This window comes from Pan paniscus, chromosome 7 (genome assembly GCF_029289425.2).
Source record: "Pan paniscus chromosome 7, NHGRI_mPanPan1-v2.0_pri, whole genome shotgun sequence".
NCBI lineage: Eukaryota > Metazoa > Chordata > Mammalia > Primates > Hominidae > Pan > Pan paniscus.
This window is the reverse complement of record NC_073256.2, coordinates 34,181,298-34,200,714: the sequence shown is the minus strand read 5'-3', so window position 1 is coordinate 34,200,714 and position 19,417 is coordinate 34,181,298. Positions and strand designations below refer to the sequence as shown.

At 34.0% G+C, this 19,417-nt stretch overlaps 1 protein-coding gene across 2 annotated transcripts in view; it reads right to left on the bottom strand.

Moving 5' to 3' along the window:
• The window catches only part of TUSC3 (tumor suppressor candidate 3), a 219,867-nt gene that overhangs the window by 29,532 nt on the left and 170,918 nt on the right, over window positions 1-19,417 (bottom strand). For both annotated transcript variants that reach the window (XM_034965678.3, XM_034965679.3), the window contains exon 7: window positions 5,118-5,181. In XM_034965678.3, coding sequence (XP_034821569.1) covers window positions 5,118-5,181 — 64 coding nt within the window. The remainder of the gene's footprint in view (window positions 1-5,117; window positions 5,182-19,417) is intronic.

Genomic DNA, 19,417 nt, shown 5'->3' with positions numbered 1-19,417 from the left:
TGTAGTCCCAGCTACTTGGGAGGCTCTGGCAGGAGAATGGCGTGAACCCGGAAGGCAGAGCTTGCAGTGAGCGGAGATCGCGCCACTGCACTCCAGCCTGGGCGACCAAGTGAGACTCCGTCTCAAAAAATAAAAATAAAAAATAAATCAACATATCCACTTTATCTTTATTATGATGATCTTTTCAGATATTTACAACAAATACACACAATATATAATTTGGTGAGAACATTACTGGCCTATTCACCACAGAGGTTTTGATTTATTGGCAAAATATTACTATGTAGAAAAACAATGGGTTAAAAGTTTTAAGTTCTTGACTCTTCAGCTGATTAGCTTTATGATCTTAAGCAATTTAAACAAATTAATCCCTTTCTCATCAACCAATTATGAGGCCTAATCAATCTTAGGAACTTTTTGGGCTAAACATTCCCCTCCAAACCTTGTTTTCCTCCATATTTCTATCCTACAACACATAGCTGAACTTCAGAATCATCTCTGATTCCTGTTCTTGAACCTTACTTGTGACATTTATTATCAATTTTGTTTCTTCTTCCTCTAAAACAGCAGCTGAGTCACTCTCCATTCCCTTACTTAGGTTCATGCTGGAGGATGAACCACTGCCAGCAGCCAGAACGACTGCCAGCGACTCCTGCTTCCTTTGCTCTACCTTCTCTACACTATCCTTAATATTATTACAGGAGCACGCCTCCATTGGCTTTCTGTTCCCTAAACAGGCATGACGCTACTATTTCCCTTTCCACAGCCAAATTTATCAAGAAGACATGTGGGGCTCAACCTCGTAATACTTCAAAAAGAATTCGTAAGTTACCCAATGCCAAATATGTAAAATTGGCATATTAATTGCACTGCATCTACTACCTGTAGCTAAGATTCAAATTTCTCAGCAAGGTTTTCATTATCCAGCCTAACCAAACTTTCACCAATCTCCTCAAAATTTGTATCCCAGCCTTGATGAATTTATCTTCCTGCAATAAAGAATATTGCTGTCATTTTGATTGTGTACCTGTTGTATCTTCTACCAAAATAGGCTCCTTACTCATTTCTCTGTCTCTGAAACTCCTTTTTATACTTCAATATCCAGCTGAAAAGTCAGTGCCAATTCTCTAGACAGGGAGTTAGTTCCTCTCTTGCTACTTCCTTTGCCTTCGCATACATTTGTCTCACTGTATTATAGGTATTTTTCTGTCATCCTACCTTTCTGTAAACAGCAAGTATCTCATTCACATTTGCATTAGATGGTGAAAGCATTAAAAAAAGGAAAAATAAATGAAATAAAAATGAATTTTTACTTGCCAAACTATAAAGCCCTATGTAAGTTATTTTTAGATGGTTTACATATATTCCATATTAAAATATAATGTTTCTTATTTTTTCATATAGTTTTCTCTCAAAGACTACTTAGGATTGTTTTCTTAAATAAGGTACTGAAAAAATAAAACACTACTGATATGGAGATATTTTTATTCTTAGTAAATATAAATCTATAACCTATGATACAAAATGCTCCATCTGTTTTCTCTTATGGATTTTTTCAGCAAAACTTTGTATATAGCAACTGCATCTGATAATCTGACTTACTAAATTGGGACGAGAAATCCAAAAGATAGAAATGTTCTCTCTACAGATAAATGAAAAGTAATCATCTGGTATTTGTAATTTTGTGCCAGAAGAAAACAAAATACACAAATTACAAAGAAAATATGGATTGTTCAAAAAGTAGCAGTAGACTGTCAAATGAAACTAGAATCAGAAATTATTGAAAAATAACTTCTCTTTTTTTTGGAGACGGGGTCTCACTCTGTCGCCCAGATTCAAGTGTAGTGTGTGATCACAGCTCACTGCAGCCTTGACCTCCCGGGCTCAAGTGATCCTCCTGCCTCCGCCTCCCAAGCAGCTAGAACCACAGGTGTATGCCATCACATCTGGCTAATTTTGTAATTTTTTGTAGAGACAGGATTCCCCCTACTGTTGCCCAGGCTGGTCTCAAACTCCTCAACTAAAGTGATCAGCCTGCGAAAAGTGCTGGGATTGCAGGCATGAACCACTGTGCCTGGACTTCTTTTAAAGTTTTACTGATAATGACTCCACCATTTTAAAAGAATTTTTCTCTTTCTTAGTAATAGATATGTCTAAAATAAAAAACACAGGAAAAATGAAGCAACAAATAATGACTATTAGCATAAAGAGAATAGAGACTTTTAATTCTTTTATGTATCACTGCTAAGATCTATATGAAAAAATTCATACTGCTTGTGAAATTTCTTTGAATCCTAAATCTCAGCTTGATGTCAATGATCCATGAAATTAAACCTTGGAGAATTCCTGCCATACAATAAAATGATGATCTCAACACAGCTTTTCACCCTTCAGCTCGGTATTCCTGATGTGTTTCGATAAAGTCATCACTTTATCCAGATAAAGTATACTGCTAAGATGCTACATCATGGATTGAAACAAGTTAGGAAAAAACAAAAACAAAAAGAAGCTATAATATTTAAATAAATGAGTTAAAAACTTACCTGCAACAAATGCTTTATGTTTCTATCCATTTGCTTTAATGTTAACATGTTTTGCTTCCTGAATATCTTTAAATAGTAAGTCGAGAGTAAATACAGCTTTGCCCTTATTTTTTAATAGAGAGGAGTAAATATGTCTATAAACATATACACAAAGACTTCCTTTTCTCACCGAAGGCACCTCTGATGTGCAGAAAGCATTAATCTCTTACCATATTAAAGCAGGTGTGCAGAAACTGAGCATTTGTTGAAAAATACAACAAAATTTGTATTTCCAATTCCAGTCTATGAGACAAACTAGAGCCAAACAAGTACTCCTCACAGTAGTTTCTTAATTTTGAAACCATAAAGCATACAGGCAAGTAAGTAAATGTAAGCAAGAAATGGGCTGCAGATATGCCCAATTTCATGTATGTATCCAAGCATGCATCAGCAAGGGTGGAAGAAATAAAAATGTTGAGAATGGAGACATAGGAAGAAGATGGTCAGTGTTGTTCAATGAGTTTCAGCAAGATATCTTTTCGTTCTCCTGCAATATAAACGCGATTTGTAATCTTGTTCTTCTCAACTTCATTCCTTCATTTTCATTAAAGCTTGAAAAACAATGCCTTTTTATTATCTTATAAGTTATACAATTTAACGGGTTCAAAAATGTTGCTCTAGAAAAATTAAGTCATTTCAATGTTTACAGTTCAAGTTTTAGAATTTCGATAAATTTTATTAGAAGATGATTTTTTTTTTCCTGGTCATCTACACCTTTGTCAAAAGCTAGGTGTATTTGTTCTCATGCTGCTAATAAAGATATACATGAGCTTGGGTAATTTATAAGGAAACAAAGGTTTAACGGACTCACGGTTCCATATGGCTGCAGAAGCCTCACAATCATGGTGAAAGGCACATCTTAGATGGCAGCAGGTAAGAGACAGCATGTGCAGGGGAATGCCCCTTTATAATACCATCAGATCTCATGAGACTTACTCATTATCACGAGAACATCATGGGAAAAACCCACCCCCAAAATTCAATTACCTCCCACTGGATCCCTCCCATGACAAGTGGGGATTATTACAATTCAAGGTGAGATTTAGGTGGGGACATAGAGCCAAACCATATCACTAAGGAATCAACCCATATATATGTATTTATGCTTATTATCTGTGGCCACCAAAGTTCTGAGTAAGAAAGAAGGGAAAACAGAGGAATACACCAACTAGCCTTTTGTGATTATTGGATGCTTAATGTGTGCTATCTCATTTCTTCACACAGAAATCCCGTGTGGTCAGTATTGCTAATCCTGATTTTACAAATGAGGAAGTCTTTGAGCTTCTTGAGAATTCCAAGTGCTTCAAACATTTTCCATCCCTTTTCCCCACCATACCGTAATCACTATATACCACCACTTGATGCAGTGCCTAAAACACAGTAAGCAAATAAAATAGGTTGCTTGAATAAACTGAAGGGGTCAAATAAGTCTTTGCCGGTAGATTTTTAAAAATGCATTGTTATGACACAACAAAGTAATAAAATCCAAAAACTTCAATGTTGTTAAAAAGATAGTATTTTTCCTCCAGATTAAAAATAATAGGCATGACTAACATTCATTGGTGAAATTATATGTCACACACCATAATAAAGTATTGTACATAAAACTGAAGTACTTGAACACAAGATAGACCATGAAAAAGACAACTGAATTCTAATTCTAGCTCAAGTGGGCCTCCCTAACATAAGCCCTTTGTGGGCTCTAGTTTTCCTACATATAAAATGAGGTTTGGCCTAGATGAATTCAAAGATACTTAAAGATTTACACCTTTGGTTATATACAGTACTGGACAATTTGGTCTAGACTACACATTTGAAAATGAATCTTAGTAACCAGGATATTAGTAATCAAATTTTATAAAGAATACTAGAGGCACACGTTAAATTCTCATAATGAGAATCAATGTTCCCCCAAAACAGTGTCCAAACTAATTTTATTTCATTCTAAGAATATTCACATCAGATGCTTAACCTTACCTTTTTCTTACCCTGCTACTATTTTTTATCCTGTTACATTCTTCATCCTTCTAACTCCAAATCATAAATTACATTGTATGATCTGATTCACAACACTTAGTCTGACTCACTCTGATACGTTCCAAAAAGGTATGTTGAACCACTCTAAATCTCCTTCTTCTGACATACCATATATTTAAGGGGAGCAGTACGATAATACCTTTTTTAAGCTGCTATTTACATCATAAGGCACTTTTTTCTCGCCATTAGGATGCTATACGGAAAAGCCATATAAACTTGAAAAAATCTAGCCAGAGATCATCAATGTAGAGTAAAAGTAATACTCTGAAATTCAACACTCAGTAAAAAAAAATTATGATCTGTTAATGATACTGAATAGCAACAAATTATACTGTAATAGGAAATAATTAGCATAAAAAATAAAAATTAGTCATATAGTACAGCCTAAAATTTAATGTCTCTTAAAAGTCTTGATATTTACTGCCAGGAAAAATATCAATTTAAAAACATGTACCTTTAGTTTGCCCTTTTCAATTCGTCGGTATCTTAAAAGGATACTCAGTACCAGAATAATGTGTGATTCTGCCACAAACTGAGCCTGGCTGCTCCCATGAATGTAGCTCTATAAAAGAAGACAAACAGAAATTACAGTCTGAGAAGGCCTCATAATTATTTTGTAGTTTTAAGTCATGAAGATAAACAATAGAAAAATCTAATTAGATTTTTACTAATTTTTTATTACTTTCTACTAAGTTCCAATTATTTTAAATAATTATTAGATAAATGCAAATAGATGACAATGTTGGTTGATGATACTATTTTAAACTCTAGGTGGCAACTAAGTATCAAAAGCAAACTTAATATAACTTGTTAAAGGATTTATCACAAACATACACACATAAAATATGATTCCTGTAGAGGTATTGCAAAAGTACAAAATATAGCAAAACATTTTTATGATTTTTCATCCTTTAAAATAAGTTAGAAATGACCAAATGTCTAATCACTCCTTTCCACATTATCAAAGTTTTTAAAATACGGAGTCAGCTTTATAAATGCACATAATTCATTATAGCATTTAAATTTTTTCAAAACAAAATTATTAAAATTGTTTTCACCCTATTGAGTAGTATATAGTTGATAACAGTTGATTATAGAAAATCCAACACAAATCTCCATCTAGATTATTTGGCTTCTAAATTGATTCCCATGATCATTTCTGCTGATAATCTCTCTTACGAATATCAGTGACTATGCAGTTGTTTTAAATAAATGTCCTATTTTCTATTTATATAAAAAAAACTGGAGAAAAAATAACACCTTGGAGTATAAATCAACGCCTCAACTTTTACATCATTTATGATGTATAATTGTATCACATGCTTCAGATAGTTTTCTGAAGGTATCTTTTTTTTTCTCTTTTTCAAACTTTTTCAGGGGGTACATGTGCAAATTTGTTACATGGGAAATTGCATGTCGCCGGAATTTGATGTACAAATGATTTTGTCTCCCAGGTAGTGAGTAAAGTACCTGATAGGTAGTTTTTCAATCCTCACTTTCCTCCCACCCTCCAACCTCAAGTAAGCCCCAGGGTCTACTGTTCCCCTCTCTGTCCATGTGTACTCAATGTTTAGCTACTACTTACAAGTTAAGAAGATGTGGTACTTGGTTTTCTGTTACTGCATTAATTTGCTTAGGGTAATGCCCTCTTGCTGCATTCATGTTGCTACAAAGGACATCATTTCATTTTCTATGGCTGTGTACTATTCCATGGTGTATATGTACCACATTTTTTTAATCCAGTCCACTGTTGATTGACAATCACATAAAGTAGTTATTACCTGTCATCTTCCAAATGAGGAAACTGAGACATAGAAAAATTTACCTAACTTGTTCAAGATTGCACAACTAGTAACTGATGAAGTTTGGACTGAAACCTAGGACTGTTTGTATAGGTATGTATGCCCTTTCCACCATATAGTAACAACTTACCAAAACACAGGAGGAACGTCAAGTAAAACTTTGTAAAAACTTTAATTAAATGTTGACAGTTAAAGTAATTAACATCCATATTTACATCACTGACTAACATATCTGAGTTTAACAGTACAGGATAATATGGCCAAATTTACGTAACAACTGCAAAATAGTTTGCCTCTCTGAAGATCACAAATTTAGAGAATAACTTCAGACGTCTTCTAGGTGAGTGATTTATAATCTCTTCTGTTTATTTTCATTAACAGTATCTTCTCTGATCAATCTTTTGTCAAGGTCATCAATGGACTCCCCCATTACCAAATCCTATGGTCATATCTCAATGTTCCTGGCCTTAATCTACCTGAAAAATCTGCTTCATCTGACCACTCATTCTCTTTAATATTTTCTTCACTTGACTTCCAGGACCCCAGTCTTGAGGATGATTCTACCTCATTGGCTCTTCCTCCTCCGGAAGGAGAAGGCTGTTCCTTTCCTTCTTTCTAGACTCTGGAGTATCTCAGAGCTCAACAGGCTTAGGCCTCTTCTCTTTACTCAGCCTTCCCAGGTGTTGTCATCCAGTTTCATGGCTTTAATTATGTCTATATTGATTCTCACATTAGTATCTAATCTGATATACTGGAAGTCTGATAACAGCTAAAACGAAACTCCTGATATCCCTTTCTATCCCAGCACCTGCTTCTGTCCCATTCTCCCCTAACTCAGGAGAGTAACTTAATTTTTCCAGTTGTTTAGGCAAAAATCCTGGAATCACCTTTGTGTCTCTCTCCTTACTTTTCTTTCACTCTTTTCCTTGCCTTTATTCCCTCCTTCTCTCCTCCCTCCCTCCCTCCCTCTCCACACATCCAATCATTCAGAAAATACTGTTGGCTCTACTTTCAAAATCCATTCCAAATTCAACCACTTTTCACCGCTACCAGGAAGAACTAGCAAAGGAGGCTAAAATATAAGGCCCAAAGATTTGTCTGATCCAGCCACTCATCATCTCTTGCCTAGATGATTGCAATAGCCTCCTTTATTCTCCCTGACTCTACCCTAGAGTTGATCTGTCATTCAGATGAATACTGTCAAAACTATCCTATCATTACTTTGCTCAGAACCCTTCAATACTTTCTCAGATGTGTGAGAAAAACATCATATCATGTAATGCATTTTGTGTTTCCTGTCACAATAACAAGAAACCTATGTATTTCTTTTCAATTTAAAAATGCAGCTAGGTTAAAATAAATCACACTTTGTCCTTAGAGACTTATTTCATGAAACTGATCTATAACACTTGTAGCTTATTTCTTGTATACATAAGGCAGGAGAGAGGAAAGGCTTTGGAGACAGTCCTGAATTTGCCACCTACTAACTGTGTTATTATGAAGAAACTACTTAACCTCAATTATTTTTAAAATAGGATTAAGAGGATATTCTTCAAGATACTTCACTAAAAATCAAGTAAGATAGTATGATGTACAATAGTGTAATTGATCAAATGTAATCAAACAAATCATTTCATAGTTTCCACTTCAACAAACTTTGTATCTTGTTCACTTGATCTTAGCCAAAAGGCCGAGAAGCTGTTTCTATCTTCTAAACAAACAGCATTCAGAAATTCATTTCCTTTTCAAAAGTGAACTTAGTGTGTTGAACTGATAGTTTTAAAATATAATATTCAGGAAGGTATACTAACATTTGACTTTCGTACTTCTTTTTTTGTGTGTGTCTTCAAAATCACATCAAAACCAGATACCCTACGAGCCTTCAGGATTTACTTAGCTTGAATTTGTTTGCAAATTTTTAATTGATCAATTAGTATGTATCAGGCACCAATTCAGGCAACAGAAATCCAGCAGTTATAGGAAAAAATACCTATGTTCTCAAGCAGCTTACAAATTACACAAATTACAGCTACACAAACTACAAGAATACATTTTGTCTACTAATGTGCAACAAAGAGATTACTGGCACACACCAAAAGCTATAAGAGTAAGCACAAGAATACCAATGAGTAAGTATTGCAAAAGTCTTAAGGACTGACCTTAGATAGTTAGCTTTCATTTATGGGGCCCTTGAAGCAATGACTTAATTCACCTAAAATTAACCTTAGGTCTGCGATTTTAAGCTGGTCTGAAAAATTTGTATCTAACAGATGCATATACTTTCAAAATCCTTTGAAAGAGGGAATATTGAATAATGAATTCCCTGAAAGCTAAAGCATGATGTTCATTTATTTATTTTCCTCTCTGATTTTTTACTAATTCTCATGAGTGAGGGACGTATCAGTAACTCAGGATAATTTATTCTAAAATATATATTTAACTTGTATTTATAAGGGCAATGCATTTTCAGATCAGGTGAATAGTCAAGAAAAAAATGTGTGCAGGCTTTGATAATGGATACCGATCAATTCTTCCAAAGGAACAAATATTTTGAGAAACCATTAATATAAATGTTTTTTAGTTGTCTAATCCATTGAATATTTCTTTTCTTTTTCTTTTGTTTTTGAGACAAAGTTTCACGCTTTTCACCCAGGCTGGACTGCAGTGGCGTGATCTCGGCTCACTGCAACCTCCGCCTCCTGGGTTCAAGCAATTATCCTGCCTCAGCCTCGCGAGTAGCTGGGATTACAGGTGTGCACCACCATGCCTGGCTAATTTTTGTATTTTTAGTAGAGATAGGGTTTCACCACGTTGGCCAGGCTGGTCTCAAACTCCTGACCTCAAGTGATCCGGCCAGTTTGGCCTCCCAAAGTGCTGGGATTACAGGCATGAGCCACCGCACCTGGCCCCATTGAATATTTCATAGAGCATATGAACCAACATAAAATAAAAAGTGATTCAATAAAAAAAGGTTCATAAAAATAAGGTTATAACAAAATTCATTACCATGACTCATGACTTAAAGCCCAATTTTATGTAGAAGAAAAATAGCATAGCATAATATGAAAAAACAATATATATGAATGATACTATGTTCTTAATTTCAAGTAACATACTTGAAAATAAAAAATTATATATTTTGTTTAATATAGTGTTTCTATACCTCTTATATGGCAATATCAAGAATGAATAAAAGTAAAATGGAAATTAAGCTAAATATACTATATATCAGTATGTGAAATAAACCTGATTTCACTTAAGTTATTACTGAATTCTTGGGAAGATGACACCAGTCAGTACGTTCTGGTTTTTCAACATTTTTAAATTGTGCTAGTAGTAAATACTCCTTAAGGAGTCCTTTTAAACACGTAATGTTCTGAAAATAAGAATGGCTATGGTGGACCAAAAGGTTACTTGAAAAGGCAGCTAGGGTAACAAAAAGCAAACTAAACTTAGAAGTCAGTTTCCAGTGTTAATAATAGCCATTCAATTTAATGAAGTAGTTGTTACTTAATCAGTTCAGTAATTTGGGCCTCAGTTTCCTAATCTGCAAATTGGAAACTGACAGCATGAAGGAAACAATGTAGTGCAGTACTTTATAAAATGGATTTTAGTCATATTCCCTGAAGTCAATTCTCTGTCCTGGGTTTCATAAGTAAGTTCTTTAGCAAATTACTCTAAACTTCAAACTGTTAAGCTCTTTGATCAAAATAATAAAATGTGAGAAGTGAATTGATAATACATGTAAAATGGCCTAATGCCTGAAACACAGCAGGAAGCCAATAAATGTAATCTACCATCATCATCATCAGTCATCTAAGATTCAAACGAGATTCCAAATTTTAATGTCTTAGGTCATATGACTCACAGATGGTAAAATTAATCTCCACTGGTTGATGCCCATTGTTAATTCAGTAATAGCAAACTATATCTGAGTTAAATTCTCTTGCCAGTGAGTAATTTGTTTTCGTAAATTTATGCAAGTCCCTTATATACCCAACCTGATATTATCAGCCTTGAGAGCAAAAGATACTAACAACCAGCGTGTTTGATTAACCCTAACAATGACTGCTTTAGTTAAATGGGCTTGGGATCAAAAGCAAATTATAATATAAGCAGAGTGCAAAAAGTTGTTCAGTAATACATATATGCCAGAAAATAGCTATTTTGAAGACAATAATACACAGGGTGAAAATTAATTATTTCTCTTTTATTCACTGATAAAGCAGTGCTGGCGTCTCTGCTTTGGCATATAATCCTTACTAAAAAAAATTAAAAACGCTTCCATCGATCCCATGAAATTTTGGCATTTTGATCATTTTTAAAATTATAACTTATTTTAAAAAGAACCATTTATAACATTAAGTAAATGACAAATGAAACTAAGATTTGACAGTGTTGGATGATACCCAAATGATGATTTGTCTCAGTTTGGGTCAAATCCACAAAAACCCTTTTTGGTCCCTTCTTCTTGCATTTTAAAATACATGATTGCAAAATAAACCACGAGCTTGTCCGCAGCTAGAGGAAACATGGGTGATTATCTCTCACTAACTATATGAATTCTTTCAGTCCAATTTTGTCATGCAGTTTTATGCAAATCAGTATGAAATGACATGCAAATTTTTCCCATCTATTTTCTTTCACCCTCCTTGAAAACATCATGAAAAAGTACTAGTGTAAATCCTTTCAGCCTGTTTCAGTCCTTTATTCACTACCTGCCAGAACAAGGGCAATGGACATGCAAAATCTAAGAAAATCTTTTAAGTGATAATCTCTCAACTGTTTAGCATCTGATTCAGTACTCTTTATGAATACAAAAATTATTGCCAAAGCAAAAAGAAGGAAGAAAACATGATAATTTACTGTCAACCTAAAAACAAAACAGAGGGAAAAAATCTTGTATTTTCCTTGACAACACTTCTAAGAAGTCAAAGGGTTGCCTTGCTGTTTTTAAATGAACCTATCTCTGAATTTCATCTTAACTATTTAAGATTTTCCAGTAGAAGAGCCCTAGTTTTCCTGATCAATGTCTATATAAAATGACAGATCTGCTTTTCTGTGCATGACAGATTCAGTTTATTTTTACTGCGTGTCTTAGTCTGCTTGGTTGCCCTAACAAAATACCATAGACTGGATGGCTTAAACAACAGAAATTATTTTCTCACAGTTCAAGAGGTTCAAAGTCCAAGATGAAGGTGCCAATGGGATTGGTGTCTGGTGAGGGATCCCCTTGGGCAGAAGACAGCCAGCTTCTCACTGTGTGCTCACATGACCTCTTCTTTGTGAGCAGACAGAGATAGGTAGGCGTCTCTATACTTTCCTCTACTTATAAGGCCACCAATCCAATCAGATTAGGGACCTTCTCTCATGACCTTATTTACAGTTAATTGCCTGCTAAAGACCCACGTCCAAACAGTCACACTGCAGGGTTAAGGCTTCAACATCTGACTTTTAGAGGGACAGAATTCAGTTCATACCTCTCAGTAATTCTAAGTGAATAAGATAGCACTTCAAAACCTATCAGCTAGTGGGAATGTAGTCATGATACTAGTCCTGAGTCTCCTTTGTGTGCTAAAATACTAAGAATTATTTTCTTTTCAGTTTCTTTTTTAGGATACTAATGTCCAGGAAAGGATACTTTTGAACTCTTAAGATAGGAAGTATCTTGGGTCATCACTGTCACTGCACAAAATAAGCTTAAATCCCACTCTAACATTTTAATAAAAGATTCCTCTGTTTCCTACTAGTTACATGTTTGTAGTCCTATCCTTGGGGCCTTCTTTGAGGCAGCATTAGTTCTTACTAGGCTCTACACCAAATGGCAGATGTGATATAGATGATAAAATTCTCAGGCCAAGTCTTTCTGGATTTGCCTGAAAGAAGAGATATAAAGAGGTATTATCTACATCCAGGTAACAAAAAATGCCACTTGTTGGATTTCCCCAGAGGCTGCACATATCTTGTGCTTGAAATTCCTAAGCACTTCAATAAATATTTGGCTTCAACTAAAAAATGATTATAACAGAGAAATAAAACAGTTCTTTATGAAAACAGTGACAAATCTTGATTACGTGCCACTCAAAGAATTTTGTCTCTGTGAGGTGTCAGCAATAAGCCACCATTCTCTTTTCAGTGGAAGTTGCAGGACATCGTTTAGCAATGTCTCTGCTGAACTTACTGCACGATCTGTTGTGGAGTATGAAATTCTTACCTGGCCCAGGCATACTCCAAAAAGTCATCTTAGAATTTTATTTTCCTATTTGAGGATCAAAAAGGTTGATACTTAACCTAAGTCAGTGGTTCTCAAAAGAATTTCAAAATAGTGTGTGCATGAAACTGACCAGAGATATTTGTTTAAAAAACAGATTTTCAGGCTCTATATATGGAAACTCCTACACAATAGGTCTGTGGTAGGACGAGAAATTTGTACTACTAATGAGCTATAAGCTATGACTAAATAACACTAAATAACTACATTTTGTGGGAGGCTGTATGGGAAGCAGCAATGTGTAATATTGTAAAAGCTTTCAGAAAGGCTATATATTCAGGGAAAACTTCTCACTAGTAAGAAGGGTTTTTTTTTTTATTTAAACAGTTTTTTTAATAATAAATGAACTGCTACACATTCAGATAAAATATCTTACCAGTGTAAGATGATTTGTTTGTTTTTTAACAAAAAATTTCCATTGGAACAGTGGGAGTCCAGAGCTCTACAGACAGAAGTCATATACAGAGCTGTGGCAAGTTGCACCCAAGCAACAGAAGATTCTGTATACATGAAGTGAATCAGGCAGGTAAACAACACCACGTAACAAACGACATAGTTCTAAAAATTCAAATTGCAGTCATCCTGTCTAGTATTCTCAGAGAGTCTCTAGAATACTATAAGAGGCATGGTAAATGTTATAGGAAGAGAGAAACTGAGCCTTTTGGAGATGGAAGAACCAAATGGTGGGCTAGCAGCTCCTAACCAGAGACTAGATTCAGTCCACAGATTTTTGGTTAACTGTGACCCCATGCTTGGTCTTATTCAGTCCCTTCTTCATAAAAAGTTATCTGTCCTGATAGTAAAATGGAGAAATAGCTCTCCTGATGAGCTTTACCTTTATTACCCTGTCAATAAGACTGGTAGTCTAGGTGTTGTAGGTAAAGGAAAAAAAAAAAAAGAAAGAAACAAAACCCATCAATACTAAGGAAACCCTAAGCAGACTATGCTGAAATAATTCATGATAGCTGCCCCTCTGTAGAAAGTTAGCCAACAAAAACATAGACTGCAGGTATGGAAAACTCCCAGGATCCTAGGATAACGTAAAACAACCCTAAGCCCCAGACACTAGTGAGACAGCTAATGGGAATCAATTGTGTTTCAGCAAACACTTTATACTTTGTGATCAAAACTGTTAAAAGGAGAGCTTCTCATTCTACTATATTTTCCAAATAAATGTTGAGACAACAAAAATATAATACTATACTATTAGGATAGTATTATACTATCCTAATAGTATAGTATACTATACTATATATTTGTATATATATACAAAAATACTATACCAATTAGAGAGCTTCTCATTCTACTATATTTTCCAAATAAATGTTGAGACAACAAAAATATAACCTAGATGAAGTTTCTTCTAAACATTAAAAAGTCTGTCCTGTGACTGAACTGCTTAAGTAATTTTAGTAATTTGTGTTTTATTGATAACATATTTCTAGACTTACAGATTTCATTTTGTTCAGTAACAAAGAAAAACTGAAATGTATAATTACTTTCATAGAATTTTCTTGTGTAACTAAATGCAATTAAAAGTTCAAAATGAAAAAGTATTACATCCTTCAGCATTTTAAAATTCAACTGAATAGCTTTTAATGTGAATACAGAAAATACATAAATCTATGCTGGAATTACTTTTGTAGCTGTCACATCACGTATATATGAAAAGTATAATCTCTGTGTGTGTGTCTATTTTAATTTTTATCCTGGGGGAAAAAAAGCAACTTTATCAAGGAACATTAATATTCTCATATCATTATTATAAATGTAAATCCAAAATGCAAAACAAAAAAAACTTTTATGGCTTAAAATTTACATAATTCTGCATTAAGGATGAAGTTACTCATTTCATATCACCAAATATTTTGCACTTGTGATTGTCTAAGAACTGAATTAGGAACAGGTTCTCTGTGTCCTAATCCAGATTTGCTAATAAATTGAATGATTTCCCCAGGAAAGCTATGTAACCACTCTGTAATTCATTTTCTAAGTACAGATCATTTTTTCTTACTTATGGGGTGATTAGGAGATAAAAAAAGATGTTATTATCAAGCAACGTCTATAACATGTGTTTAAACAAAAAATAGGTAAGAATCATTGTCTTCTTCGAAGCATAGTCTATCTCTTACATTTTCTTTTTTTGATGTACCTATGAATACGAATGTCCATAATACTCTTCAGTATTCACATGAAAATGCTTTCATAATTCTGTCAGCACATGAATATGGATGACAAGAACCCTGGGTGGCCAGGGAATTACTCTTTAATAAGGAACCTTTTAACATATTTGTTATATTGCCCTTCGATCATTATCTGGATTTGTATTTATTTGTGGTCACTGCCTCAATCGCAATATAAGCAAAATCTCTTAGTGCCATTATATCATGCTAAAATGTCCAGTACTTCAGATAGCTTTAATTTACATTCTTGAAACTTCTCTTATATGGTCTCAAGAATGACATTTCCCCTAAAGTTCACCTAATGCCAGCAGCTTTAGAAATCTAATGTCATCCATTTGCTTTGTATGTCCAGGACCACTGCATTCTGATGAGCAAATCTGGAAAGTCACTGCTTCTAAATCTTTGACATCAGAGACTTTATCTTGACATCTGATGTGAAATATAGCACAACAGTATGATAAATGAAACGTGTCTAAGAAATAAAAATGGCACTGGTAAGGATTCAGACATTAGGCCTATATAACATGGTTGACAGTAACATGGCTTTGCTTTGCAGGCCTTCAGACTGGGTTTAACTAATAATGAGTGTTACTGGTTGAGGCTGCCCAATGAGACTTAAATTTTGAGGTAATTTTATATTTCTTTAAGCTTGCTATTTGAAGGCTACAGATGAACAAAATTCATCTTTATATTTAATCGGTAAACTATCAGTGTGAATCAAGGTATATGACAAACGTTCTCTGTGTGTGTGTGTGTGTATGTATATATATATATATATATATATATATATACATACACACACACCATATTTAACAATGATATATCACTTCTGCTTCTACTATAAATACTTTTTGGCACTCAGCCTGGGCAACACTTTGAGACACTCACTGTCTCTACAAAAAATAATTACTTGAGTGTGGTGGCAAGTGCCTCTAGTCCCAGCTACTCAACATGCTGAGGCAGGAGGATCACTTAAGCCCAGGAGTTTGATGTTATAGTTAGCTGTGATCATGCCACTGCATTCTAGCTTGGGCAACAGAGTAAGAGCTTCTCTCTACAAAAACAAACACAAACCTTTATAGCACTAAACACAATACTCATGTTTAACAGAAATCCCATACACAAATGATTTGGATCTCTGGTTCCATACCAGGCTGCTAGGCTTGAATTCTGTGTGGAATTGAGCATTTTATTTAGGCAACATATGGCGCAGTTTCCTGGCACGTGAAATGGGGATGAAAGGATCTCTACTTCATTAAGGTTGTTATAATAAGTTAAAGTTTTTAGAAAAGTGTGACATAAGCCTTCAGTGTTAGCTACTGTTGTTGTATGTTAGTTTATTTATTCTACAAATATTTATTGAGTGTCTAATACATGGCAAGTTACATTCCTAGGCAGGTGAGATAAAATAGTGAACAAAGCAATGATCTCTAGTCTCATGGGGCTGTGCGTGTGCGTGTGTGTGTGTGTGTGTGTGTGTGTGATGAACTGTATACTGTAAGTGCAAAGTGCTGTAAGAAAAGGGAAAGCAGAAAAAAGTAAGGGAGTCAGAAGTATTGACAATGGGGAGCAGGTTGCAATTTAAATAGGAAGAAGGTCAGGATAAACACCACAGAGACATCTTTGGCATCTGAGCACAGTTGTGAACAAGGCAAGGCAGTTAGTCATATGGATTCTGGGGGAAGCACATATAAGAGAGATGGAATAATGGCCAGCATGAAGGCCTTAAGATAGAAACATGTTCAAGGAAATGTAAGAGGGTCAATGTGCTGGTAAAGACTTAAATGTTATTCTGAATTACATGGTGAGTCATAAAAGCAAGACTGTAAGAAGAGTGACATGAACTATGTCAAGAACAGACTATAATGAAGCAAGCATAGAAGCAAGGAGACCAGGGAAAGTTTACTACAGTAATTCAGACAAAAGATGCTGATGACGTAAAGCAGTTTGATAGCAGGTGGTAAGAAGTGATCTGATCCTGGAACAGGTGATAAGAAGTGATCTGATCCTGAATATATTTTAAAGGAAAAAATATATACATATATATGTACATATTTGAAGGAAGAACGACAAGATTTCTTGTTTACTGTGTGTTTTTATACAAAAGGCAACAACATTAAAACTGATAGGATGTAAAGATTTAGTTATTTTAATGTCCAAATTCTCAGTAAACACATATTTGAGTATTTGTAGTAATACAAATATAGACCATTTAAGTTCAATTGAGGATATATGAATTTCAAATAAAATCAACATAAGTTATATATCTAAGTTTATGAAAATTAAAGAGGTCACCAAAATGGTAAATTGTATGTTAATTATAAGAAAAATACATGACATTATTTGTCCATGAAGTTCTACTCTCTTTTTATATTTCTCTCCTTTAGAAGATGTGTATCATTAAATTCAACAGCTCTTTTACATGAAAGATCCCATCCCAGCCAGGTCTATATTTTCACATCTTATGATGTAACTACTGGTTGACTACATTTTGACTTGATATCCCATTTGAATGTCCTAACACTCTAAAATCAAAACTGTACACATAAATGTCAATATTCTCCATGCAAACAAATTTATCTTTCCAGCACTCTATGCATCTATCAATATTACAACCATTCTTCTAATGACCTAAGCTTCAACTTCGGCATCTCTACCTTACAATCCATCACAAAGCCAATGGGCATTTCCTATTCTCTACTGCCACTTTTCTATTACTTTGACCCAACTGATTCTGTCTGAATGTTTAATGTATCATGCTTGGATAATCACTAATCTTTACTTTCCCATTCCTCACTTCTAGTTAAATCTTCCAAAATCACTACTTTCATCAATCTATTACTCACAAACATTTGAAAACTTAAAATTGCTTAGAGGTAATTCAAAACCCTTGGCAATCTATGTCAAACATCTTTGAATCAATCAATCAATCAATATCTAGTACTTAGATATTCTGTTTCATAAAATGCAAAACACAATACAAAACATAGTGTCTTGGCTCAAAAGGAAACATAGTATATATACTTAAAAATGTCTAATCATGCAAGGCAAAATAGAATCTTCATTCTCTTTTAAATATTTTGTTTAACACTCAAGATTTAGCAGAATATGATGTGAATCTGCGCTTGAGTTAACCTCCTTTGTAACTAGGGATAAAAGTATTTTTCTTCTTGAGAGGTGCTATAGGATTCAGCAGATCACAAATTAATAAAATTGGCAATTAAGTTACATGGTACGAAATGAAGAATAGAATTTTGGTGGCCAATTTAGCTATATGTCCAAATGAGTGCTAGAGAAATAAAAAGTTGAAATTACAGTAGGCTGACATGGAAAGACTCCAAAGATGGTTAACTATAAACAGAATATTTTAATGTAGATTATATTGAGATAAGTATGTAATACTGCAACAGGATTTCAAACAGGTACAATGTGACAAGGAAATTAATAGAGGATGGAAAGCAAAATTGTTTATCTGATCTTACTGGGAAGGAGTCTGGAGATAGACATGATTGGGATACCAGATTATGTACAATTTTCTTTACATTTCTATGAACAAAATCACATATTTCAGTAAAAGCAGTCTCTTCATTACTCTCAAACAATCCTACCCCCATTTTGACCTCTATACAGGTTCTTAAGGCTGTTCCATCTCTTTTCCTGGTTCATCTCAAAAAATGATGTTTCGTCTTACTGATAAACCAAAATTCACCTTGATTTTAAGGCCAATTCAAATTCCACCTCCTTTAATGAAGATTTTTTTCTAAAATTCTGCCTCAGGATAATATTTATTGCTATTAAACTATTCCAATACTTACTATCTATAACATTTGACCTGTATTTTAAACATACGTATTTATAATGTCATAGCGTTGTTTTCAAGTCGTAAGTCCAGAATTCTGTCTATTGCAGGGAAAATGATATTAGTTACAGAGGACAATAAAAGAGAACTGGTTTCAAATACATCCTTCAGTATATTTTAAAACAACTAAATACGCAATACATTTAAACCCTACAGTAAAATATTCAGGGATTTTAATTCAGAGCATCTAATTACAATTCTCTATTTTTTTAATTTCTCAAATGAAGCTATTATTAAAGTCCTCAAAAGGGTATGAAGAACACTTAAACTCAAAAAAATCGTATAAATAGTAGAGAAAAAGTGATGATTTAAATAACTACATAGTAAATGTTCTTTAAAATTAATAAAACCAGAGATACTCATTTCGTATTTACACTGAGTTCATTAAATAACGATTTTCTTTTTCGGTAAGCAGTTTTTTGTAAATGAAGTTTCTTAACAAATAAATATTGATATTTCGTAGTTAGTATATATTATTAGCATATAATTAAAATATTTCTCCAGAGATTTCAAAGTATATTTCATCATTAGTAATTAATGTATCACACATGTATCAGTGTATTACAAGGGAGCACTTATACATACTTATACACACTTACTCAATTTTTTACCCATAAATTGGTTTTATCAAATATACTTCCATTTTTCACAACTCCTTTTCTTTATAGATTTCAAAAATGTTA